General features: G+C 37.2%; 1 protein-coding gene across 1 annotated transcript; it reads left to right on the top strand.

Moving 5' to 3' along the window:
• Window positions 1–7,651: 7,651 nt before the first annotated feature.
• On the top strand, window positions 7,652–21,478 carry LOC145632102 (uncharacterized). The gene is made up of 11 exons (XM_081684388.1): window positions 7,652–7,890; window positions 7,967–8,050; window positions 8,678–8,832; window positions 8,926–9,019; window positions 12,200–12,270; window positions 12,381–12,487; window positions 14,875–14,996; window positions 15,491–15,579; window positions 17,259–17,318; window positions 20,265–20,369; window positions 20,974–21,478. The coding sequence occupies exons 1-11, from the start codon at window positions 7,764–7,766 to the stop codon at window positions 21,091–21,093; spliced, it is 1,134 nt and encodes a 377-aa protein (XP_081540514.1). The 5' UTR covers window positions 7,652–7,763; the 3' UTR covers window positions 21,094–21,478.
• The last annotated feature ends 863 nt before the right edge of the window (window positions 21,479–22,341 follow it).

Below are 22,341 nucleotides of genomic sequence, written 5' to 3'. Positions count from 1 at the left end.
CCCCACTACCCTGCCAAATCGTCTTTGTGCCGCAAATATCAGACAAATCATCTGGAGTCATATCCATGGTGATCGAGCACGCGTCCCGTAACACGTCCGTGCTACGAAAAGTACTCGTAAATCCACGCTTGCAGAAGCGTGAGACAACCAGCAATCGAATCAGTACCTTTCTGTGATGTCTTGCCTAGTTGCCAATACAAGTAAGCCAGTGCAGCTGTTCCCCAAGCATACTCTTAATAGGGACATCCATATAACATAGCTCGTGGAGGAAGGAAGGATGCGTATAGTTACCACTCTTGTCTACAAACAGTGTATCTCCAAGAACTGACCACAAGTATCCATTAAGTTGATCACTAAACTCCCGTTGAACCTCCAATGTCGACTGAAAAATCTTATTAGTCAACACCCCACTACCCTGCCAAATCGTCTTTGTGCCGCAAATATTAAACAAATCATCTGGAGTCATATCCATGGTGATCGAGCACGCGTCCCGTAACACATCCGTGCTAGGAGTAGGGGTGACCATATTGCCTTCGACACGTAACCCAAGTATGTTGTACACGTCGTGCAATAAGATCGTAATCTCCCCAAATGGAATATGAAAGGTGTTCGTATCTAGCTGTCATCTCTCAACAAAAGCAAAAATCAGCAACCAATCAAGTCTTTTAAACATCAGCCCGGGTAAGTGAGACAACCAACTACCATCAATCACCTCGAGGTTCTCCACTGATTGACGACCTCGCCACGTAAACAAGTCAGAACATAACTTTGTCCTACTCAAACAGTGCAAAACAATACGATCCTACTAGATCTAGATATATCGTGCCACGTGACCACAAAAACTAGGGATAACAGTCCCATCCTCAGGACCACCCGGCATCGGTTCCTACACTAACCATGCCTCTGCAGAGCTGGTAGTAGGCTGAATCGATCCACTACCAACAAATCTCCCAAACTGACCCCTATATACCATATGGTAATCCCGAGGGTCCGGTTCTTCATCCCGGTCACCAGCATGACTAGCCGAGAATTCGTCTTCCTCGTCAGATGTAGGTGCTCCACTTGCACAGTACAAGGGCCGACTACTACCAGACTGTGGGTCTCCCAACCAACCACTAGTAGACCCATATTGTTGCTCGGGCTGAAACGGTGCTGAACGAGATGACTGTCTCCTAACAGACGCATTCAGACGTTGTGATATTGCATGTCAAGCACCAGAACCCTCGATCTACATAAAATTAGTACAAAATCCAGTTTTAGTAATAATTACAACAAATACTACTTGTTTAAATTTGGACTACAAAAAATAATATTCAAATTAATTAATTTCAGACCAACACACCATTAGCAATAATAATAATAATAATAATAATAATAATAATAATAATAATAATAATAATAATAATAATAATAATAATAATAATAATAATAATAATAATAATAATAATAATAATAATAATAATAATAATAATAATAATCAAACTCACAAATAATGTACTAATAACATAATAATCACAATTACAACAACAACAATCATAAACACAACAACAAAAATCATAATCACAAAAATCATGCTAACAACAACAACAACAACAACAACAACAACAACAACAACAACAACAACAACAACAACAACAACAACAACAACAACAACAACAACAACAACAACAACAACAACAACAACAACAACAACAACAACAATAATAATAATAATAATAATAATAATTCTGGCGGTTTTTAGGAGAATTTTCAGGCCAGGGTCAGGTGAAAATTGGGGTGTGTTTCCGGCGTAAATTCTGGTGTGTTTCAGACGTGTTTTTGGGTGCAATTTCAGGCGAGTTTTAGGCGAATTTCAGGCGAGTTTCAGGCGAGTTTCAGGTGTGTTTCAGGCGAGTTTCAGGTGTGTTTCAGGCGAGTTTCAAGTGTGTTTTTGGGTGCAATTTCAGGCGAGTTTCAGGCGATTTGCAGGCGAGTTTCAAGCGTGTTTCAGGCGAGTTTCAGGTGTGTTTTTGGCGATTTTTCTGGTGCATTTTAGGAGGGTTCTGTAGTTGGTTCAGTGGTATTTGGGGCGTGTTTCTGCAGTGGTTCAGAGGAGGTTCTTCGTTGGTTTCTATTTTGGGTTTCGGTGATCAATATTTCCAGCGATTTTTCGATATTGGGGGCTGTTTTGGAGCAGTTTTGGGTGCTGTTTTTGCAGCAGTTTCTGGTCCAGTTTCGGCAGCTCCTGGGTGTAGTTTTGGGTGCTATTTTGTGGTAGCTTCTGGTGCTCTTTCGGGCGTAGTTCAGCTTTGGATGGTGCAAGTCAGCTATGTCGGCTGCCGTTGTGAAATTTCATTGTCCCTTTGTGGGTCTTAGTGGTTGTCAAGATGGGAGTGGAAATGGCCTTACTCGACGTTCTCTAATCAGACATCTTAGTGATCGTCATTGTTGTATCGGTGCGCGAGATATCACCCGACATTCTCTTACTTCTAATTTGGTTGTTTATAATGAGGCAGAAGTTACTTTTAGGCGTATGGGGATTTGGTTATGTGGAGTTTGCTATAAAACGCACACGGTACGTATTATGTGTCGTCATGGTAAGGATGAGGATGTGTTGCCCCCTGATGAAGGAGATGGTGTTGTTCGTTTTGTGCTTCATAATTTCACTAAGCCGCAATCTCCTTCTTCTCCTGCTCGAGTTGATCGTATGGATGGATTGGTGTGAGATCATAACGGTGGTTTTGATGTGGCCCTCCTTGATTGTTTATTCTCTAAGGAGTTTCGCTCTGTTAAGTCTATCCCTCCCAAGTGTCGTTTGGGGTTTTCTCGGGTTTTGAAAGGTGCTCTTGATAAGGTGATCTCTAAGCCTGATGACATTTCTAATTGGGTCTCTTTGTTGGTGTTACCTCTTTGCATCCTTAAAATCTTTCTCCCGCGGAGTAGTCGTGAGTCTCGGTCTTCGGTAAGACGTCGGCATCAAGAAGAGAGTATTTCCCGTGCTATTTGTTCTTGGAGTGTAGCGGGTGGTAGTTTGCAGCTTGTGAGGGAAATTTTGGCAGAGGATTCTCCTACTTTGTCGACGGTTGATGATGAGGACATTGATTTGGAAGAGCGTAATATTAAGCAGTGTCGTAGGAAGATTTACGATGGCCATTACACTGCTGCAGTTCGGGTTCTTTCTTCTTCAGGCGTTGCACCTTATAATGACGCCACTCTTGCAGATTTACAGTCAAAGCACCCTTCGTCTCCAGCTCCATCCTTGCCTGATATACCTATTGATCACCTTCATCTCGTTACGACTTCTGCTGTTGTTTTGGATCGGATTAGGAGTTTCCCTCGTGGCACATCATGTGGTAGGGATGGTTTGCGTGCTCAACATCTTATGGATTGCTTGAGTGGTGCAGCTGTGGCAATCTCAGATGAGTTGGTTGACTCTATTACTGGGGTGGTTTATCTCTTTCTAGCTGGGAGATGTCCTATGGAATTAGGAGAGTACATTGCTAGTGCTCCTCTTACGCCACTTGTCAAGCCCGGTGGTGGTATTTGTCCTATTGATGTGGGTACGGTTTGGCGGCGTCTCGTTTCGAAGGTGGGTGTTGTTATGGTTGCTCAGTCTTTAGGGAGTTACTTTGATGGCCTTTAATTTGGTGTTGGGGTTTCTTCAGGTGGTGAGGCAATTCTTCATGCGGTGAATCGGTTGATTGAGGATCGTGGTTCTGATGTTGGTCTATCTATGTTGTTGGTGGATTTTCAAAATGCCTACAATCTGGTTGATCGTTCAGTCATGTTACGTGAGGTACGTCGTTGTTGTCCAGGCATTTCGCGATGGGTAGAATTCTGCTATTCTAATCCAGCCGGGGTTGTACTATGGGGACCAAACCTTATGGTCATCTCAAGGGGTGCAGCAGGGTGATCCCCTTGGTCTTTGCTTTTTTCTTTGGTTTTACAACCCCTGGTGTGTAAAATCAGAGAGACTTTTGATGTATGTCTTCAGGCTTGGTATTTAGATGACGGCACGATTATTGGTGACACTTTGGTGGTGGGGCAAGTTCTGCAGTTGATTATGGAGGAAGGACCTCGTTCTGGGTTATGTCTTAATGTGGAAAAAACTGAAGTTTTCTGGCCTACAGAAGACCCTCGAAGCAGGCTGGTGGGTGTCTTTCCACCTAATATTGCTCGACCTTTGCGTGGTGTTAGGTTGCTTGGAGGTCCCGCTAGTTCCAATTCTGGTTTTAGTGGTGAGCTTGTGATGTAGAGGGTGACCAAGACCATTGCCCTTATGGATAAGGTTGCTATGCTCGATGATCCTCATTGTGAGCTGTTGTTACTTAGGGCATGTACTGGAGTTTCAAAACTCTACTTTGCATTACGTACTTGTCCTCCTAGTACTTTTGAGGTGGCTCAGCGCACTTTTGATGCAGCTCTTCGATCTTCCATGGAGCGTATTGTTACTGATTCGGGGCCTGGGTTTGGTGATTGGCAGTGGCGACTTGCCACCTTACTTTTTGCGTTTGGAGGGCTTGGTGTTTATTCTGCAGGTGATGTTCGTCACTATGCTTTTCTTGCTTCTCGGTTACAGTCTGTTGGGTTGCAAACACAACTTATTCGGCATGCTGGCATTGTTGGTCTTGGACGAGCCTTTGAGGATGCGTTGAGTCTGTTTAATGGAACTGTGGAGTCTGACATTTTGAGTAATCCTAGTGAGGTCGCTGCCCCTAAACTCATGAAGAAATTGGCAGATATATATTTCACAAAGGTTACCACTTCTGTAGAATCTGCTTATTCTTTAACTCCTCGACAATCAGCATTATGGAAATCACAGCAGGGTGATCACACCTCTGCTTGGCTTCGGGCGGTTCCTATTTCAGGGTTGTCAGACGATGAACGCCAAGACTTATCGCTGTGTGCTGTCCTATCGGTTGGGTGTTCCATTGTTCTCTATCTCGACGTTGTGCTTAGCTTATTCGAGGGTTTTTGCTGGAGATATTTTCGGTGATCACGCGGTGTCTTGTGCTGGTATTGTGGGTATTAAACATCAGCATAATGTTGTTCGGGATACCCTTGTTGATGTTTGCTATCGTTCTGGGATTTCAGCGAGAAAAGAGGTTGACATTGGGTTGGCCGGAGGGAACGACGAGGCCCTCAGACCTGCGGATGTGTTACTTTATTCATGGGATCGTGGTCGCGATGTCTGTGTTGATTTGACAGGGTCTTCTCCTTTGACACAGTCAGGGCTATCTGACTTCATTCCTGGGCGGGTTGTGGCTGATGCAGCTCATCGGAAGCGGGTTAAGTATGAAGCTCGATGTCAGGCGATTGGATATGGTTTCATTCCCTTCTCCTTTTCTTCGCTTGGGGAATTAGAGAAAGAGGCTGTTGCGTTACTGAAGCGGATTCAGAGGTTCTCGACGACGCAAGACATTGGGGCTCGTGCTGCAACTCATATCTTCACTAGGGTAGGATTTGCAATAACTAGAGGAGTGGGGGCCCAGATTGTATCTCGGCTTCCCACTAATTTATTGTAGGTTGTATGACTTTTGTTTTTGAGATGATGATAATAATAATGATGATGATGATGATGACGACGACGACGACGACGACGACGACAATAATAATTATAATAATAATAAGGAAAAATTGCTCCCATTAATCTGAACTTTGCCTCATCTGCCGAAATTAATCCCAACTTCAGTTTATTATCTATCACTCCCAACTTTGGGGGGTATTAATTTTTGTTGCACCCAACAGGTCATCTAACCTGATGTAGTAGGTTACCTAGACACGTGTCAACACGTGATAGGTCCAAAAAAAAAACAAAAATAAAAATTAAAGCAAAAATTTTAAAAAAAGGAAAAATACCCAGCCCCTACCCCTATCCCGGAATACAGCACACCCCCACCCCCTACCCTGCCGGAATAACCGCCCCTTCCTCGAAAACCCCTCCCCCTCCCCCGCTACCGGAAACCGCCGCCTTGCCACCCCTTCCCTTCCCCCACCCCCGATAACCCCTCCCCAGCCCCGATAACACCCCTCCCCAGCCCCGATAACCCCTCCCTAGCCCCGATAACCCCTCCCCAGCCCCCGATTACCCCTCGATAACACCCCTCCCCAGCCCCGATAACCCCTCCCCCGGTAACCCCTCCCCAGCCCCGAAAACCCATCCCCAGCCTCGATAACCCCTTCCCTAGCCACTGATAACCCCTCCCCACCCTCGAAATCGGCGAACCCAGCCACGAAATCTGCGACGCCTATGCACGAAATCGGCCACAAACGGCTGAAATCGGCCGGTTTAGGGTATTCAGCCCCAACATCGGCCATTTTTGGCCAACGGTGGTGGTGGTTTGATGTGCGGCGGTGGTGTTCGTGTGGTGGTGGGTGCTGCTGGGTTGTTCTAATTTTTTTTTTACATTTTTCTTTTTTTTTTTTAATTTTCTTTACTTTAAATTTTTTTTAATTTTCTTTATTTTCTCAACCAATTACATATTGACACGTGTGCAAAAAAAAAAAAAATCACAAAGGTTTACATGCTTTACCGGTTGCAAGTCATTTGGGTGCAACGAAAATTAATACCCCCCAAAGTTGGGAGTGATAGATAATAAACTGAAGTTGGGATTAATTTCGGCGGATGAGGCAAAGTTCAGATTAATGGGACCAATTTTTCCTAATAATAAAATAAAAAATAATAATAAAAAATCATAAAAAGAAGAATAATAATAAAAATCATAAAAATAAAATAATCACTACAACAAAAATCATAATCACAAAAATCATGCTAACAGTAACATACTACTTATAATAATAGTAACAATAAAAATAATATAATCACAATAACAACAACAACAATCATAATAACATCAACAAAAATAATAATCACAAAATCATGTTAATAATAACATACTAATAATAATAATCATAAACATAATAATAATAATAATAATAATAATAATAATAATAATAATAATAATAATAATAATAATAATAATAATAATAATAATAATAATAATATTTATTCACAAAAAAAAAAAATCGAAATTGGGACTTCCGCTCAAAATTTCCGGAAGGCCCTTGGAGGATCCGCCTGGAATTTCCGGATCCTCCAAGATTTTTCCGGAAATTTCAAGCGGATCTGACTTCCGCCCAGAATTTTCGGATAAACCAAGGAGGATCCGGAAATTCTAGGCGGATCCTCCAAGGGTCTTCCGGAATTTTCGGGCGGAAGTCCCAATTTCGATTTTTTTTTTCCAAAAATTTTTACCTCTTCGCCGCCGCCTCCAACACCGCTGCCGCCTAACCCACGACCACCGTAAGTGACACCCTACATCGCCTCGGATCCGCCATCCCTTTGCCTTGTTTTTCAAGTGGTGGTTGTTGGTGATGGTAGTTGTTGTTGTTTTTATTTATTTATTTATTTATTTTATGAGATTTAAATTTCAGATTTTAAAAAAAAATTCAGATTTCAAAATTCTACCGAGATAAAATGAGAGTGAATGAGGTTAGAGAGTGAAATGTGTAAGTCGTGAGTACAAAATCCGTAATTATATGCTAGGGGTAGAAAAGAAAATTCCTTATAAAAATGGGAGCGTTAGTATGTAATTTGCGAGCGACGTTTAACAACCCCCCTCCCTGTTATTCCTATTCCTCCAACCAAACGGCCCATTATTTGGTAAAAGGACTCGTGAAAGGTTCAATTGACTATTCTGCTTCTGCACCCCAACCTAAACCCTCCATTGGAGACTATAGTCGCACAAGAATCAACCAGACGACACCCAAGCTACTACCCGACTATGCAAATCGCCGCTTTAGCTCGCCGAGCTTCTCGGATTTTCTCACTTCATCCCTTCATTGCTCAAGATGCTTCTCTGAATTCCTCCTCTCGTTGCAGAAATTTTCGCACCTTCTCTCTTCAAAATGGTACTTTTATGCTGTTCTTAATAAGGGATTTTTAAATTGTTGATTTCTGATATGGGGTTGATGATATTTTGTGTAGAAATTGGTTATTCCAATGGTTGTGGCTTGCAGTACCAGTGGCCTCATACCGCGTCTTTCTGCTCAGTACCGGCTGCTGTTGACGGTATTCTCATTGATTTTCATTCAGGATTAGCTTTTTCGAATTTGGGTTTTGTTTTTCTTGACATTTTTAATAAAATGTTGGATTAATTATATTGTATAAGTACTTTGTGTAATCATGGTTTTTCGGGTTTGAATTGCGTTTGTTATGTGGTGAATTGGTGATTTGTGATTTTATAGATAAGTTATAGGGGCTCATTCAGGATTAGCTTTTTTGAATTTGGGTTTTGTTTGTCTTGTCATTTTCAATAAAATGTTTAATTAATTGTATTGTATGAGTACGTTGTGTAATCATGGCGTTTTCGGGTTTGAATTGCTTGTGTTATGTGGTGAATTGGTGATTGTGATTTTATAGATAAGTTGTAGGGGTCATTTGTTCAACTTTTGCGTTCAATTTCTGGCTTTAGTATTTTTTATCTTCAAAATTGCTGCTGAAATGATAAATCATACAATGAGATGTTCAATGAATTATGCAGTTTGAGTGCTTTGTGAAATCGTTTTCTCTTGGAGTTAGATGTGCTTGTGCTTTTTGGTGCTTGTGATTTTGATAGTAAGTTGCTGCGGTGTTCAATATTGCTACATCTAAATGGAGGCCGGTTTGAATACTTGATATTTCTGAATTTATTTGCAGAGACTGTGAAAGAGCTGTATGATAAAATTCTTAAATCAATCAAAGTTGAAAGATCTGCTCCGCGAAATGCATGGTTGTGGTCACTCACTGAGAAATGTAAAAGCAGGGAAGACATTAAGCTTTTGTTTGATGTTTTGCAGCAGCTTCGAATTTTTGTTAGTGTCTAAAACTCTTTACAAATTGTAATTGATTTTCTTTCTTCAAATATTTTTATATATCCATAATCTGATCATCCCCTTTTTGTACAGAGACTGTCAAATCTCAGGATTCATGATAATTTCAATTGTAGCCTGTGCCAAGAAGTTGCAAAGGCGTGTGTTCAAGCTGGGGCTGTGAATTACGGTAGGCACCAGTATTACACTTTTTTTTATGGCTAGCTTGGAAACATTATGCTCTTACTGAGTTTATGTAAGTTTATGGTATTATGATTTTGTTCAAATTTTCTATTTGAAAATGTTGCATCTTTATTTTTCTAAGAAGGCTAAAAAAGACTTTCTGGATTTCAGTCTCCTGCTCTATGCTGCCGTATAGATAGCTTTTGGTGGGTTCATCAGAGTGTGTGTGTGTGTGTGTGTGTGTCAAGTAGTTGAAGCGTAACTAAGATCATAAAAAATAAAAGAAGTACTGAAAATATAAATTAATACCTCTAAAAAAAATAAAAAATAAATACAAGCTAATAAATAAATATATAAAGATCAAAAGAAAATCTGAATGTGAGTGTTATGGATGATGGAGTGCTACTGTATTTTTGCCATTGGAAAAAAAAATATTTTATTCAGTTATCTGCTAGTCACAAAGCCATTAATCTTTATATTAAAGAAAAAAGAATAAAAAAAAAAAAAAAGAAGAGAATAACTCATTTGTTTTGTCATGTTGGGGGATGCCTAATCAACTAGTTTACTGAAAGAAAAAAATTTGGGTTAAGGTACCACTTTTCTCTCTCCTCTTGACCGAAGATAAAAGAAAAGGGGGTGGGGCTGGTAAAGTCACATATTTGACCTTATTTCTTTTTGAAATATCACCCTCCCTCCCTAAGAAAAGCAAACTTACCAAACAGTCGTGTTATCCAAAAGGCACTCACCTTGCTACTTAATCAAAGAGGCATGCTCCTCATTGCGCCTTTTAAAGGTCATCTCCGGAGCGCATTATTTCCTAGGTGTGGCATCAACCCGCTTTTAAAAACTAAGATCCAACTCCATCATAAGTTTGTCTTATGTTCCCATATCTAGAATCAATCTTCTAATACAGTCTTACAAACCCTTCCCAATTTCCTTACAACAAACATCATTGGGTTTATCATAATGAATTCTTGGATTAAGATAAAATTTGGTAGCATGCTAAGGTTGATGAAGCTGGTATTCCTGCCTTTTAATAATGAACTCAAAAGCTCTTTTATAATGCTCGTCTTCTATACCTATACTCTTTTCAATAGCTTTCTTAGTCCTATTTATGGATTCATAAATACACACCATAGGTGGTTTTCTCCTTTGATCAACAATCCTAAGAACTTTAACAAGCCCCCATGTCTACTTAAGGGCATATATGATATCCCTCTAAAAGGTGTCTCGCAAAATAAATGTTGCTTCTTTCTTTCCAATTGGTTGCTTAAGTTACCATCTTCCTAGAATCGTTCTTATGCTTAGGAATTTTGTATGTGCATCATTGGAAGTTAGAAATTTTGTGACGACAAGCCCATGCATATTCTTTTGATAGCTGAATACCCTCATCATGTTCTCAAGAGATATATGGTTTTATATGAATACATGAGCTTGCACTGTTTTAGGGCATTCTTAACTTTTGGAAGCTCTCCAATATCATCTGGCATTAAATCCTAACAATGTGCTGCATATGGAGTCCTATAAAGATGTTGTCTTTTGGCCATTTTCTAGGAATTTACAAAATAATGAAAATGACATAATTTACAAATAACCCTAAGGAAGAAATTCATTACAAAAGTTAGGAGATGAACTAAGTTTCTTACTTGCCGTTACCTGGATAGATGGATTGTCCATAACCACTTGAATGATAGTTTTCTCTCCAAATTCCTCAACCATTGCATCATTCACTAATTCAGAAATATTCATGGAATTTATGAGCACAAAGCCCTTTAAGACTTGGCAAAAGTTCGCAAAGTCCTCATAGGCAACTGAATCATGCTATCCACTGTATAAAATTGAACAACCTTTAGTTGCCCACTCTTTCTTGTGACTATCCACTAGCTTGTTAATGTATTTTATTTTCTTTTTAAGAAGATGAACTTGTAGCTCATGCATACTGGGTAGCTTAAGTTTAGGACCATATCGTCCAACTGATTACTCATGACTTTAAATCTATTATAAGTTTCTACATTACATGCTATTCTTGTATTATAAAACCCTGCAAAGCCCTCACAAGCTTTATCCGTTAATTGTTTATAACTAACTCAAAAAATTCCTTGACTTTCTGTTAATTAGGATTTGGCTTTCCATTTTTTCTTGCTGGATCACAAGAGTTGGTTGATCTTTTCATCCTGTGGATGGAGTGCCCATATTACTATTTTCCATATCAATCAGCAAGTTGGAAGTATATACATCAACCTATATAGTAACATGCTACTGCTAGAAAAATAAAAGGGAAAAAATTGCTACTGCCAGAAAATCAGAACAAAAAAAAAAATAAAAAATAAAAAAATACAAATATAAAGAAAGGAAAATAAAAGAAAGAAAACAGAGAATGGAAGAAGAAAAAAAGAAGTGGAAAAAAGGGTAAAAATTGTTACTGCATGAAGGGAAAAACTCTACACAAAAAAGGACGTAAAAAATAGACAAAGAGAAGGAAAAATGTAGAGGATAAGGGCAAGTATTTGATCAGTAAGAAAATGTAGAATCGAAAAAAAAAGATAAAATGAAAGAACAAAAAAGGTTGTTGGAGAGTGGCAGTCAGAGAACTAGAGAAGGGCTAGGGTGTTTTTCAGATTTCCAATATATTTTGGCTACCAAATGTAAAATGCATAAGTGTAGGGCTACCAATTAGTCTTTCCCTTCATTTATTCTTAAATCGAAAGTGGCAGGTGTTATATTTATTTTGTAATAAAGTAGGTATTTGCATTTGAGTTGTTTATTCATGCATTTTTGTAAAGGTTTTTATATGTGATTAATTTCAGGTGTTGAAAGTATTGTTCTGCCTGTCAAATCCATTCCCACCCAATAACATGGGCCTGAAATTGTTTTTGAAATTGGCACTCTTAATCCTTTTATGTTTCATATGTTGGGCCAAATTAATGTAATGTCTGAAAACAATTGGTGGTGTTGTATCATGCGGCAGGATCTAACTTAAACATGTAGCAGCATTCAATGTCCCATTATTCTATAATTCTATGGTAATTATTCTGTAAGATGCTGTTCAGCTGGTCATGTTCTAACAATTCTACTTCATGTTTGCTTCTTTCAACTTGAATGCTTGGCTCTGTTTTTTTTTTTTTTTTTTTTTTTTTTTTTTTTTTTTTTTTTTGAATTTTTAACCCACCTAAGTACTTCATTGCAGGAAAGAAAGCATTATGTAGGCATAATGTTTATGGTTTGACTCCTACTAGTGGTTCTGCAAACCAACTATTGGTATGTATTGACAAGCTATAATTGTGGCAGAGTTTGTGCTCGTTGAAGTATATTGTACCATAGAATTAAAATTTTGCATGCAACTTGAGCTATTGTATGATACTATGCAGTCCTATGCGAAGGCGCAGAAGGATGTTAAGCTCATGGTGGACATAATGAATCATTTAAGTAAGAACAATTTACCATTACAACCTGGAACAGCAGACATCGTTTTCAGGTATTCCATAAATCTGTGAGATTGTCACATGAGGAGTTATATACCTGTGAGATTGTACATGCATGCGTGTATATTTTGTTACTCTTGAATGAGTACTATAGCCCTTTCCTGGTTCACTTAAATTTTGCTGAAGGATTTTCTAATTGTTATTTATTTACCTTTATAATGTTGCCTAAGTTAATTAAATTAACATCATGTCTATTCATTGTATAATGTGGATTTTTTTGGTTCAATTGCATCATTACTTGATATTTGGGACTTGGAAAGAAACAATTACTTTGTGCTTGTCCAACAAGAAATTCAAAATCCCATTGTTAGGGTAATGGTGTTAGTATGACAAGGTGATAAACTTGCATGCTACATTGTCTTAAAGGGGTAGATGGGCTTCTGCTATAGGCATCAACATATTTTGAGAATGGCTAACAAAAGGTCAAGTGATACCAGTCTATTACTATAAGAAGTTCAATTTCAGTCATGATTGTGGGAATAGTCACGGTGATACAGGATTGGACGTAATGCGTTCATCGTGGATTGGGTTGTGGTTTTCGTTGTAGGAATTTGTTTTCATAGTCTATTTAGGTGTATTTATAATAATTTTACCCCAAACAAATAATTTACTTGTATGTTTAGGTGTTTTTCATATCTGTTAATATAATTTGCGAATAATAAGAAATTTAATACCATTCACAATATGTAATAATAGAAATGATAATTAATATTAAATACGACTTGTACTAAAATTCAATAAATTTTGGTTTTATAAACTTATTAAGAAAATCATACTTTTTTGTGTGTAAAAATAGGCTGTTATATTTGCTTCCCCATGTAAAAATAAATTGTCGAATTACTATACATGAATGAAAGTGTCGGATCCAGAAGTAAAGAAACTCTTCTCCATAGATATTCTGATTCTGCTATTACAATCCCCGTTTGTAAAGGGAGAATTTACGTTTTTTTGAGTATTAGTAAAGTGGGGTCAGGAAGTGATTGTAATTTATTGTGCCTTCATTATTGGTCAAAAAAGTGAGAAAAAAAAGGAGGTTCATGGAGAGCCTAAATCCTCAGAAGTCCTTGCCTTATAACTTCGTTGATGAAGTTTTGGTTCGGAACAACGGGAGGGGACAAGGTGTCAAAAACATTGCCCTGAATTAGTTTATTTCGTTTTGTCAACTTTTGATTCATTACAGACTGGCCGCATTGCAATGATACGGCCTTAACGAAAATCATAATAAAGTATCAAACATAGAAATAATGCAGAAAATAGTTACAATAGTCTTAAAATGCTATTGCATGTTAGAAAAATTCTTGGGGAAAATAGTGATGTGCTTTGTAAGGCACCCATCTCAAAAGGACCATGGAGTATTGGAGGAATTAGAAAACTAATAGCTAGTGATGGAGGTGAATTATGGGGCCAAACCAGTTTTAATTTTGTATTGTCTTGTTTTTTTGTTTTTGTTTTTTTTTTTTCTTTATGATAAGTCTTTATTGAGGTTCCTATTGTTTTCTCTTGGAATATTCAGTTTGATTCTGTCAGACCTCCTCATTAAAACAATAAAATGCTTCTAAAAAAATAAATAATAAGAAAGCTTCACAAAAGCTGGTGTAACAATAGAAAAAATTGGGCCCTAATTAATTGTTTGGCAAGTATTTGTTTGCTTAGATGTATGTGATTGAGGTAGCATGAGCTCGGCTTGGATGATTAGCTTGTATCTCCTTTAGTTTGAAATACAACACAGAATTTAAGTTCATACTCCCTCCGTATTTTATTACTTGCTCCATTTCTTTGGACATAGAGTTTTAAGAGGATTAGTAGAAAGTATTATTTTATGAGGAAGTGAGGTTGGTTGAAGAATAGAATATTTTGAAAAAGCAAAAGTGAGTATAAGTGGGGAGGAGAGAGAATATGAAAAATATTAAAATATGATATGAGGTGACCACTAGTTAGTAGGAAAATAGTCAAATTTTTGTTAAAAGTTTCCAAAAAAGAAAGTAGAGCAAGTACTAAAGTACGAAGGGAGTATTCTTTATATTTGTAGGGGACCATTTTTATAGGCATGACATGAGTCTGTAGGTGGATTGGCTTTTATGTAACCAGAGTTGTGAAATTCTATCTTGGTTCTTCTGTAGTTTATCAGAAGTTCAACTACTTGGTGCGAAGTTTAAAATGATTTAATTATAAGGCTTAGTTTGTATCATGTGAAGTCCATACACAATTTCCCTTAGCTATAGTCTTATGAAGAAAGATTCTTGGTTAAATTCTTGAAAGTGGTATGTATATCCTTTAAAAGAGATGCTTGATTGCTTTGTCACAGATTCAAAAAAATCTTCCATTACTTGTATAGGATTGTGCTTAAAGTTTCTCTAATCTTTTTACATCCAATTTGCAGCATTTGTTCTGATGTTGATAATTGGGAGCTGATATCCAAGTATTCCAAAAGATTTGTCAAGGCTGGAGTCAAATTGCGGAAAACTACATTTGACATTTGGATGGAATTTGCTTCTAAGAGAGGTTCTTTTGTGTTTTAATTTGTATTTTCTTTCTTCAGTTTATTTTGTCCTTGTTACATGGTTCTTATTGTCAATCGGCATTGTTCGTCGTTAAGTACATGTGTGATAGAGTTCTTCTATTTAAGGAAAATTCTGAGTTGCATAAGGGAATCTTATTTAAGTCAGAGAGTGAATTATAATTTAGGTAGTTTTGATGATTGAACAGTCATGATTGAACAGTCATGACTAGTGACTAGTTGACTATTTTTTAGTTGATAAGTAATTAGAAGCATAAAACAATCTTGTATGCTTTGAGATGTAGTCTAATACTATTCCATGCACAACTTTTGTTTTTATTTCTATTATCCTGAGATGCTCTCTTTGAACCCTTTGGGTAGGATAGCAATCATGCATAGTTACAATTTATCAAAATAGTTTTCAAAACTATTTATACAGTCTTATCTTAAGTTGGACCAACCCATTACAGCTGACCCTGATTGCCATATTCTATTGCAGGTGATCTCAAGTCACTGTGGAAAATTGAAGAGTTAAGATCTGATATGTACAAGCAACACACTATTAAGAGTGGGTTTTGTTGTGCTAAGGTAATGCCTTTCATATACCTCCATTTATGTCAGATGGTGGTACTTAACCTATATAATATTGATTTAAAATTGGGATAACATTTCTTGTTTTTGAGTCCATGATCCCAATTGCCTTCTTTGTGAGGCAAAAGAGATCGCTACATTGGAAACATTGACAAGTAAAATCTCACCTTTTATACATTTTAGAGAATTCCACCTATTAATTTCTGAAGAATAATTTTCAAGATCCAGGCCTTCCAGCATCGCTTCCCTAATTGGACATTATTCCATTGTGGCACATTTTTTCCTTCCTAAATTATTATTCCAAATGAATTTACAGTTAGACAACCATCACCCATTTCCTTTTATGTAGTCTCTCCAGCTTCTGCTCTAACCACTAATTAAGCCACCTCGTTCAACCACCACCACCCCCTCTTACCCCATATTCTACTTCTTAAATTTCCTCCATAACCACTTATTTGTATTGTTTTGTTTAATGTTGCTGAATTAGTTTGTGTTTATTGGTTTTTTTGCTAGATTTTGCTATATGCAATAGGCAGTGGTTTGCATTTACGCCATTTAGGGGATAAGATAGTGGTGATGCTGTGATGGTAGAGAGAGGTAAGAGATGATCGTAAAGGAGTGAGATGGGGGGTGGGGGCTTTTGTGTTTAAATTTGATCAGACCATGGTGGTGTTGTGGATGCAAAAGAAAATATACATTAGGAAGTGGTTTGCATTCCGGGGCCTTTTGTGTTTGAATTTGATCAGACCATAGTGGTGGACCTGGTGGTTAAGGGATAATTATTCCTATCAAGCTTTCTCAATATATCACCTTGCACCTATAGTGGGAATTCACTGATTAACTTCAGATCACCCATGGCCAGTAATGTCTTATTCAGCCAATGTTTCTTAGGTGTCAGCTGTCTCTATCATGTTATAGCCAGTAACTCACGAGTTATCTCAAAGCCCCCCTTTCATGTTTTTCTGTTAAGTAATGAAGGATTATATCATAAAGGTACCAAGGGGTGACAGTGATGCCCATTTACAAAAGGATGGCTAAAGACAAAATAGTTCATACCCTTAAGCTATCTGTCATTTAATTATCTACAAAATCGTGATGAGTCATGCAGCAAAAACCCAACTCCAGCTAATCAAATGCCTCATTAGATGGAATTCAAAACCTTGAAGAGGGGAAGCATTACATTAAAAAATTCTGTTGGTTTCTTTCTTTCCAATTGCTCCGCCAAATGAACAGTGAAATTATGTGTCAAGATTAAGCTCTTTCCACACTTCTTTTCCATGAAACAGAACAACTTTACTAAATAAGGTCACAAAAATAGTTTATCATTATGTTTCCAACCCCAGATTCTCTGTTGAAAAAAATCATCTGATGTGAAAAATAAAATGTTGTGATGGGTTACAGAGAGAATTACTCAATTTAAACTGTATGTTGCACTTCAATGTGGGAGCAGCCCCTTGCACTCCTGCAACTGAAGGTCACTTGTTAATGTACTCTTTACTTAAAAATCTCGGAGCTCTTTTGGGTGGTGGAGATCCCTTGTAAATTGTAAAATTCTGCCTATATCTTAATCAAAGGAAGTACGACAATTAAATCAGGTCTTCTGTGCTACGTAGTATAAGAAATCTGTTACTTTTTGCTTTAACGCATGCACTTATGATGTCTCTTTGAATGTATAGGGATTCTTACTTGAGCAAAAGCCTGATAATGCTGCATCTGTGATTCAAGCGGTCAATCAGGTAATTATATCAGCTCACATAATGATTTGAACTATGTACCACCTATTCTCATTATCTTTAGTATTAAACTATTATTCTATCTTAAATGCATACTAAAATTAAACCGGGAAAGACGAATCTCTTGCCAATATTTTTTGAAATCCTCTTTCCATTTTTTTTCATTTTAGCTATTAATTTGAAAACGATTTTAATATACATGACTAGAGTCTTGTCATTCCCGATTGATCTTCTTTATCATCATTTAAACTATGATAGTGTGATAAAATTATATAGGAAAAATTGCAGGGAATAATCCCACCTTTGGGGCGTCAGCGAAATATAATCCCACCTTTGGGATATAATTTAAATAATCCGATCTTTGTATCCAATCCGCTCAAAATGGTCTCAACCATTTCATGTAACCTGTTATAACAAGTTACATGACATGTGGCAGCTTGTGATTGGTCAAAAAAATAAAAACAAGTAAATTAAAATATTTAAAAAAGTTAGGTTTTCTTAAAGAAAAAATAAAAAAATAATTAAAAGACCACCCATCCAAGCCACCGCCGCTGCCGCTTGAGCCCAATCCTCTGCCCCACGGCTTCGGCCACCCAGGCCCCAACTACAGCGGTGCTGGTGTCACGATCGACCCCCTCCCCTTGAAAACCCCTATGCCGTCCGATCCCAGCCCCACCCCGTCCCCTTTGTACCACCGAGCACCTTCAATTCGAAACCCTTCCCCGTCCCAATCCTGACCTCCCACTTTCTCCGCCACGTTTTAGCCCCCCTCCCTTTTCCCTTCCCCTTCCCCTTCCCCTTCCCCTTCCCCTTCCCCTGTCCCTTTTTTGGCCTTCTCCCCTTCTCCTTGGCCAGATTTCGGCCTTCATCCTTCCCATGTCTCGATTTCAACCCCCTCCTCTTCCCAGCCTTAGTTTCGGTAAGAGGTGACGGAATGGGGTAGGGTAGGGGCGGCGACAAGCGTGAGGGAGTTGCGCTCTGGGCGCGGCGGAGCGCCGGTCTGAGTCAATGGTGGGGTGGAGAGGTGGCTGGTGTTGGGGCTAGGGCTAGGGCTAGGGCGGGTGGTGGTGGTTTTAAATTTTTAATTAGTTTTAAGAAAGTTAGTTTTAAATAAGCTAATTAATGTTGATTAGTAATAATTATATCCTTAAAAAGATAAAAGTAAGTTTTTTTTTTTTTTTTTTTTTTTTTTTTTTTTTTTTTTTTTTTTTTTTTTACCAATAACGTTGTGACACGTGTAGATTAGGCTTAATTAAAAAAAATTTCCTATCCAACCGGGTATAGGTTATTTGGGACCATTTTGAGCAGATTGAGTATAAAAGTCGGATTATTTAAAAATATCCCAAATGTGGGATTATTTTTCGCAGATGCCCCAAAGGTGGGATTATTCCCAGCAATTTTTTCAATTATAAAATGTACACTTATTTTGTTATAATTTCCAATATTCGTCAAATCTATATATACTAATACATCTATCATTGACTATATTATACTAAAAGAATCATTGTGAATAACACTTGCCAAATCCTGGCTATAATTTTCTTTGGGGTTTTTTTTGCTGTTTTTTTGGAGTTTTTTTTTTTTTTTTTTTGGAATTATTAGATTTAGATATGATAAGATATGACTGTATAAGTGCTATACCTTGACACATACTTCCGTTCTTTCCTATCTTCTCTGTATCCGTTAGGCAGGCAGCAAGATCCTTTCCAAAGTTATGTCTTTGTATATCTCCACTTTATTACTCTTTTTATATAAGTATTGAAATTGTTTAACATTAAATAAGTGCATCACTGGGTACATACTTTTAGCAGACTGCATGAAAAATAATTTTAGGTGAACTTTTTGATAGTAATATTATATTGTACAAGTGAGGCAAGTGGATGGATTATTTCTTATGATAAAAGGGATTCATAAGAGAGACAATAAATTGAAAGTTCTTGAAGACTTATGACACTTTTTTTTATCCAGCTTTACTAAATATTTGGAAGATTATTATTACTTTTGCTCATTTTATTTGTTAGGGTGACATAATCAATACTAGCTCCATTATTGTGTAGTCTAATCCTTAATTTCCATGTTATCCAATCTCACATGATTATTCAAATTAAGTTTATTCCATACAAGTATGGAGTTTATATTACCAGGTGTCCCTTATTTCCCATGTATACCCAATATCACTTGCTTTTTTTTTTTTTTTTTTTTTTTTTTTTTTTTTTTAAAAAAAAATTATTTATTTATTTATTATTTATTTATTTTTTGAGGAATCTTATTTATGTTATTTTATTTCATACAAATATTGATTTATTAGTATGCACACGTCCTAAACTACTAGTACATAGATTATGCTTGTTTACTCTACCAATTAATATTACTACATCCGTTTCATATTTTTTGCAACTTTTGCCAAAAATGGATGCTACACATTATTTGCAACTAATGTTTTCTTTCCTTTTTAGGTTGTCATTTCTCTCTTTCTCTCTTCTCATCACATGCATTCTTTTTTTTTTTTCTCTCTCTATCTTACACTCACAAACAAATTTTGTCTAGGAGTTCCTGCACCCTTCAAAGTTGCCAAAAATGTGAAACGGAGGTAGTATATGCAATAGCTGTGTTCTGAGTGGAAGTATGCATGCATTGTTAGTTAATTGTGTTAGAGATGTGAATGATATTAAAATATGCCGAGGGCCTTTAAATGCCTGCATATCTCATTTCTATATGACGTGTTTCATTTATAGTACCATGTTAATCAGAATAGGACTATAACTGGATAACGACAATTAATCTTCAAAGCACACAGACCCATTCAATTCCATTTTGCTGAGCTGTAGAATCTGTTCATTTTATTTGCAGTGATTTAGCATGCTCAGGTACATCTGAATTAAATTAGTGTGTTATTATGTTAGTGACGGTTTACTTTTTTATATGGAGCTTCTACTTTGTGCTTGTCAGAGTTTTCCTGATTCAAAAAGGCAAGATATAGTTGATGAACTTCAAAAGCTGATCACTGAATGGCCTGCAGAGGTCTTGAAGCATCAGAAGCTGGATGATCAAAAGGTAATAATATTTTACAATTAGTTTTTTGTTACCCATTTCTTCTGTTATATATTATTTTTGATTATTTCATTACCCATAGTAACCCGATTTATTATTGCCAAGGTATTAGTTATTATATTGGTATTTTAACAAGTGCATTGATATTTCAAAAAAAAAAAAAAAAAAAAAAAAAAAAACAAGTACATTGATACTATAAATAAGAATTAGTTGAGGATTAATTTTTTAAGTGGCAGATTATATTAAATGAGAAAAGTTCACTTAGGGTTCAATTAACATGAAAAGTTTTAAATAGGTGGATTTCCTGACAGCTTATTGTGTATAAGATGATCTGAGCTGTCATGCTTATTGTACTGGAAGCAATTTTTTGTAAACTGCTGTATATAGGTATTGTTATAACTACTTGTTTCTGAAATTCCTGATGAATAAGGTTTCACTTAGTATGCGTTGGATGTGTTTTGCGAAAATAAGGTACTGCTCTTTTGTTCGTTCTCTGCACCAGCAGAAAGCCAGAAACAAGCAAATCGATGCATGAAATAATTTATTGTGGTTGTTCCTTCATTGGGTTTACTTTGAACTCATGTCATCTCTGTTCTCTGCTGGACAGGCATTGATTTCTTCATTGAAGGCTGATATTCCTGCTTTGCTTAGCTCCCTCTCCAACATGGGTGTGAAATCGAGTGTCAACTTGAAAGACCTAAATATCACAGAGCCTATGTCATGTTAATTTTGGCACGACTACTGGATGAGGAAACAAATCACAATCATTGTCGATAATTGCATGAGGCATGGTGCATGGCATTGTTCTGGTGCAATAATTTGCTCACATGCAAAGTTTTCGTCAAGCCATCTTTTTACTCAACAAGCCAGTAGCTGGGAAGTTTTCTGAAAATTGTTTTAAACGAATAATATTGATATTAGTGTTAGAAATTATTTTGAAATGTTATTGATATTGGTCATGTATCAATGTATCACCATTTTGCTAGTTCAAACTGTGATAGCGTAAAATATTGTGTGTGGATGACATCTATGGACCAGGTGATCAGCCTAGTGAAGAGTGAGGCACACTGCACATTTCAATGAGTAAAAGTATGCTTGCTCAATTTACTCAATTTACTCAATTTTGCATGCTTGCTCACTTTACTCATTTTCGCAAATATGCAAATTGTCACAATGTCCTCTCGTACATGGACCTAGCTATCCTTTGCATTCTCTGATTTGGTTTGCGATAAGAATACTTAATTTTATCATCTCCATCAAATCTGCATTGGTTCAATCTTGACACCGACGGCCCTATTTCTATCATTGCCTTCATTTGTCTTGCCCCTTACCATGTTGAAGTTTTATGATTGATATGAATCAGAAATGGATTGGAAAAGACACAATTAACTAGGGGGTTGGGAAGATAATTTGTTTGGTTTAACCATAGAAATGAATAACTTTAACTTAATTCCCTTTCTTGTTTGTGGAGGGTAAGGTTATTGATGTCTTAGATTTTGAGAGGTAACAAATACGTTAAAACCATTAACCTCAAATAATGATTGTTATCCAAATCTTTTAACAGGGTTGAATAGTCCCAATTTTAACTTTCAAATTTGCCGTATAGTTTGTTCATTTTTTGTTAATGTGCAAATATAGTTTCCTCCTTTTGTCTAAATGAGCAGATATGTTAATTTGTTTTATTTGGTTTTATTTGTGGCCGGGTTACTTGAGTTACTCGGTCATGGATTACTCGAGTTATTCGGTCATGGATTACTAAAGTTACTCGGTGAGGGACTATTTGAGGGGCTCGGTCAGGGCTTACTTGAAGGAGTTGGTTGGAGGTTAATTGAGGGGTTACTCGAGGGGGTATTCGGTGAGAGGTTACTTGTGGGGGTATTAGGTAAGGGGTTACTTGAGGGGTTGTTCGGTCAGGAATAACTTAAGTAACCCTGGTGTCACGGTCCGAGAGTTTTGACACCGGATCGTGCGGCGC

The sequence above is a fragment of the Chenopodium album genome, chromosome 5, assembly GCF_948465745.1.
Source record: "Chenopodium album chromosome 5, dcCheAlbu1.1, whole genome shotgun sequence".
Taxonomy (NCBI): Eukaryota; Viridiplantae; Streptophyta; class Magnoliopsida; order Caryophyllales; family Amaranthaceae; genus Chenopodium; species Chenopodium album.
This window is presented reverse-complemented; position numbering and strand designations above follow the sequence as displayed.

Bases quoted from the DNA above. Each gene is read 5' to 3' on its own strand.
- LOC145632102 (XM_081684388.1), top strand. From the start codon at position 7,764: ATGCAAATCGCCGCTTTAGCTCGCCGAGCTTCTCGGATTTTCTCACTT. The intron at 7,891-7,966 runs GTACTTTTATGC...TATTTTGTGTAG, and splicing joins CACCTTCTCTCTTCAAAATG to AAATTGGTTATTCCAATGGT. The intron at 9,020-12,199 runs GTAGGCACCAGT...ACTTCATTGCAG, and splicing joins AGCTGGGGCTGTGAATTACG to GAAAGAAAGCATTATGTAGG.